Source organism: Fukomys damarensis, unplaced genomic scaffold (assembly GCF_012274545.1).
Source record: "Fukomys damarensis isolate Sample0158 unplaced genomic scaffold, DMR_v1.0_HiC HiC_scaffold_23, whole genome shotgun sequence".
Lineage (NCBI taxonomy): Eukaryota > Metazoa > Chordata > Mammalia > Rodentia > Bathyergidae > Fukomys > Fukomys damarensis.
Window position 1 is genome coordinate 42,232,841 of NW_022900935.1, and position 3,507 is coordinate 42,236,347.

At 61.7% G+C, this 3,507-nt stretch overlaps 1 protein-coding gene across 1 annotated transcript in view; it reads right to left on the bottom strand.

Annotated features, from left to right (window-relative positions):
* Espn (espin) overlaps window positions 1-3,507 on the bottom strand; it is a gene marked incomplete at its 5' end in the record, with an annotated part of 27,685 nt that overhangs the window by 4,172 nt on the left and 20,006 nt on the right. Inside the window, 3 exon segments of the mRNA XM_033767398.1 lie at window positions 1,964-2,150; window positions 2,152-2,213; window positions 2,289-2,621. Of these exon segments, the coding sequence (XP_033623289.1) occupies window positions 1,964-2,150; window positions 2,152-2,213; window positions 2,289-2,621 (582 nt within the window).

A 3,507-nucleotide genomic window follows, 5' to 3' on the forward strand; every position in this document is an offset into this window, starting at 1 on the left:
GGCAGGCTGGTGGCGCGGCCCTGCATGCGACGCGGGTCGACGGTGAAGCGCGGGACCGAGAGCGCGGCCGAGATGGGTAGCAGCTGCTCGAGCTCCAGCTCCAGCTGCTCCAGGCGCGCCTCCAGCCTCTGTGCCTTGTGCAGCACCTGCAGGTTCTCTATCTGCTGCTCGATGCGGAGGATGTCGGCTTCCGTCATAAGCTCACCGAAGGGCCCGAGGATGGCGTCGTGCTCACTGATGTACCTCCAGCCCTCCCTGGGGTAGCAGCAGGAGCTCACAGACGTCAGCTATGCAGGGGGGAGACAAGAGAGGGGAGGGAGGCACGTCTCCCTCTGGCCCAGCTCCTGCGGCGCTGGGGAACCTTTTGCATGTCTGGGGTGGTGTAATGTTCCGCAGGGCTGTGTGCACAGGGACGCTGGCTGGCAGCGATGGCACTGTGAGACTTCGGCTCTGGATTCTGGGCAGTGTCCACTTGGTCCGCTGGTGGGGGCACGGCCAGTCGCTGGGCACTGCGTTGAAGCTGGGAGGGCAGGCCAGCAGAAGGGCTCTCGTACACCACCCAAGGAGCATTCGAAAGGCACGGGCAGCAAGCAGCTGAGCATCCCTCCCTGTCCAACATCTGCTAACTTCAGCCCGAGGCCCTCCAAGTCCTCTCTTGCCAGGCTGCTGACCCTTCCCAGACTCTGCTGTGGCCCCAAGGCCTCAGCACCCTAGTGGGCAGTGTCCCATGTGTTGGAGGACAGGCCCTCTGACTCTGACAGGGAGCAGAGCAGCAGCTCACACCTCCCCCTGCTCAGCCTTGGCCACACCCTCACACACACCACCTGTTTTGGATACAGGGTCTGAGCTGGCGGGGCTGGGCAACACCTTGGCAACCCTTCTCCCTCAGACTCCCAGAGTGCTGGGTTTGCAGGTGTGCACCACCATGCCCAGCAGGTTCTTTTCTTTCGTCCTCATTTTTCTCCACTGAGGCCATCTCTCTGGTGCTACCTTTTCCACTATGGGGGCTGCTCTCACCTCCATACAGGCTTCCCAACTCACCTGGACCCTCACAGTCAGATACCTGAGTACAGATTTGATCCACCATTTCACCACTTAAATAGCCTGGGGCCCTTCCTGCCTCAGGAAAACCCACTTCTCTTCCAGGTGTGCAGCCTCAGAGACATATCTACTCCACCTCCAGAACTCCAGCCTGCATGCTCACCCTGCGCCCCACGCCTCCCAGGGCGATTCTTGCTCACCTTCCAAGTCTTGCCACCCCTAGCCCCAAGGGTGGCCAATTCAGGGCCGCCCAGGCCCCCGAACTCTTGGTCACAGCACTGGGCAAGTTAGACAGCCCAGGCAATCCCTCAGGTGCCAGTCTCTCACATGTCCTGTTCCCTTGGGGACACTTATTTGCTTATTGATATAGAGAAACAGGCAGCCACCCAGGAAGCAGGCTTCAAGCATATTCACCACGAACCCGTAGAGGCTATGGCGCCATGCGGCACTCACAGATGGCGGTCAGGGAAGGTTGAAGAAATGAACAGAAACCATTGGCCAGTGATGAGCAGCCTGCCTAACAGATGTGGAGACTGAGGCTGCCCAGGGCTCCATATCAGCAGCTGGACAGTGACAGTACAGGGGCAGAGTCTGCCTGAGACCAAAGTCTTCCAGATGACTCAGGGGTCCCTGGGCCAGAGCTTCCTCGGCCCAACCCAGGAGCCTATTAGAAACTCAGCATCTCCACCCCTGAAACTTCCTGAGGCCAGGCGGGCATTTAAGCAAGGGCTCAGAGGATTTTAAAGGACCAACTGCTGGTGCTGGGGAGGCTGGGACCAGTTTTCTGCCACCCCAGTTTCCTTCAGAGGCAGTGAGAGCTGCCAGAGGTTACAGGGCCACAGCAGGTGGAAGGGTGGTGTGGGGCAGGAGCTGGAGGTGCCATGCAGACCCCAGGACTTCCCGGGCAGCCCTGCCCACCCACCTTCCGCTTCTGCTCCTCCTCCTCCTGCATCTTCAGCTGCAGTTTTCGCACCATCACCTGACGCTTCCACTCAGGGATGGGCCGGCCATGCTCATCATGTGTGGGGACGAGCGGCTCCACATCCAGCTGCACGCCTGGCGCAGGTGTGGCGGGCGGTGCCGGCGCCATGCTGCCGTTGAGCAAGGTGTGGGGTGGGGCTCCGGGCCCCAGACGGCGCTGCCAGCGACACTGGTGGTGGTGGTGAGTCGGGCTGCAGGGAGAAGCAGCGGTGCTGAGCATGGGGCAGGCCCTAGGAGCTGCAGCGGGGCACCTGCCTGCCTCCTACCTGGGCGGCCAGCTGCCCGCTGCCCGAGAACACTGTGGTCAGCCCCTTGCTCTGCGGCGTTGGCTTCAGGCTCTTGCCTGCCTTGATCTCAGCCAGTAGCTCCGAGTTGTCACCCGTTGGGGACATCATGTTGAAAGACTTGGTGCCTGCCATGGGAGGAGGGTTGATGGTTGGGGCCAGGACCCAGTGCCCAGCACCCCGGCTGCCCCTCTGAAAACCTCTTCCCAAGTCAGGATGGGTGGGGCCCTCTCGGGCTCTGAGGCAGCTCTCCACATCCTGGGGCACCCAGAGGTGAGCCCTCGGCTCCTGGCCCTCAGTGGCCCACCTCATACCCTACTCACAGTGTGCAGAGCCCCTGCCTGGAGGCCCCTGGGAGTTCATGGTGGCTCTTGGGCTGACCCAGGGACACCAGCATATGTATCCGCCCCAGCCACTGACTGCCCAGCTCCAAAACACTACCTGGGGCGCCACTTGACCTTTGTCCCCAGCCCTGGCTCTGCCCCGCCAGGGTGGAGTCTCCTGGATCAGCACAGCCCGTGACCCTTGGACCTAGCTGACCCAGGGCTTCTCTGGTCACACAGACTTCGCGACCCTGGAGTACCAGCACCCAGCCGGATCGCCACCCCCGTGCTCACATCCCAGACAGACGGGTGGACACACTGATTGCAAGCGGGGAGCACATGCATGGCAAAGCACTGCTCAGTTCTGAGGGGCCCAGGAAAGAGGCGCTTATGAAGGACATGGGAGAGGGCACCCAGGAAGAGGAGCCAGGCAGACAGCATGCAAATTCGGCAGAGTTTGCATTTTCTGATGCAGCTGGCAGAGGTGAATGGGGAGTTGGGGAGGGATGTTTCTGGAGCCCAGAGGAAGGGGTCAGGTCTGTGGACGGAGGAAGAAAACGGATCCGAAGCTCTTGGATGCCCAGGCTGGGGATGCCAGAGTGTGTCACAAAGAGAGGAAAAGAGGGGACATTACGTGGCTGCCTCATCCTGCAGGCAAAGCTGTCTGCCAGGCGCAAAATGCTGTGCATGTATGTGGTTGTGGCAGGGGTATGAGGAGGTGTCAGATGCAGGGCCCCGTGGTGGCGTGCAGGTCCTCTCATCTGCTGGCCCCTGGCCTGCCCTTTCCTCAACTCCTGGCCCCTTCTGCTGCGTTTTCCCAGCGAGCGAGCCAGCCTTCTCCCCGCACTCAGCCCCCGCCCCCGCCCCACCCACCCCCC